Source organism: Gadus chalcogrammus, chromosome 23, assembly GCF_026213295.1.
Source record: "Gadus chalcogrammus isolate NIFS_2021 chromosome 23, NIFS_Gcha_1.0, whole genome shotgun sequence".
Taxonomy (NCBI): Eukaryota; Metazoa; Chordata; class Actinopteri; order Gadiformes; family Gadidae; genus Gadus; species Gadus chalcogrammus.
Genome location: NC_079434.1, coordinates 18938001 through 18938756, shown reverse-complemented (window position 1 = coordinate 18938756; position 756 = coordinate 18938001). Strand labels below are relative to the sequence as shown.

The 756-nt window shown below is 64.6% G+C and overlaps 1 protein-coding gene across 1 annotated transcript in view; it reads right to left on the bottom strand.

Moving 5' to 3' along the window:
• The window catches only part of LOC130377019 (gamma-aminobutyric acid receptor subunit rho-3-like), a 19522-nt gene extending 19412 nt beyond the window's left edge, over positions 1-110 (bottom strand). The window contains exon 1 of the mRNA XM_056583960.1: positions 1-110. This exon is cut by the window's left edge and continues 72 nt beyond it. Coding sequence (XP_056439935.1) covers positions 1-110 — 110 coding nt within the window.
• Positions 111-756: the final 646 nt, after the last annotated feature.

Below are 756 nucleotides of genomic sequence, written 5' to 3'. Positions count from 1 at the left end.
CCGGCGCCGCCGCCCGTAACCACGGCGACCAGGCCGGCGGCGAGGCAAAGGGCGAGGGCCAGCGCGCGTCGGACCCCCGACGACGACGACGACGACGACGACGCCTTCATGCTTCCCCTCCCGCCGCTCGCTCGGAGTCACTCAGACAACCGCCGCCGCCTCCACCAGCACCTCCACCCATCCTCCTCCTCCTCCTCCTCCTCCTCCACCTCCACCACCAGCACCGGCCAGCTGGCACGCCGCCGGGGCCAGGACCCCCGCGCCCTCCCGAGCCGGCTCAGGCGGTCGGTGGGGTCTGCGGGGGGGTCGGGGGTCGGACACAGAGTGCAGCAGCAGCCTCAGAGCCTTATGGAAGCAGCCGCCTCAGATGGAGGAGGGCTGGGCGGCCCCCGAGCCGCGGCCAGATGGCTGAGCTGTAGGCGAGGTGCGGAGAGGGGTTTGGACGGAGCTTACAGACGAGAGGAGAGAGCTCTGGTCAGAGCCGTGCCAGCGCGCATGTAGCCGCGGGCGGCGGGGTGTGCGTGCGATCTGTGTTTACGTGTTAACAGCTGTGGGAGAGGGGGGAGACGTTCACATGTGAACCGCCGCACTGTGAGAGTGTGTGGTCAATAAGTGTGTGTGTGGACACGTATACACGTCTATGTTCAAGTGCGTGTGGCGTCTTTACGCGTTTATGGACTTTTATGTGAATGTCAGTGATGCATGCATATCAGAGTGTTTGGACGTTATTATTCATTTATGGATATGCCCATGTGC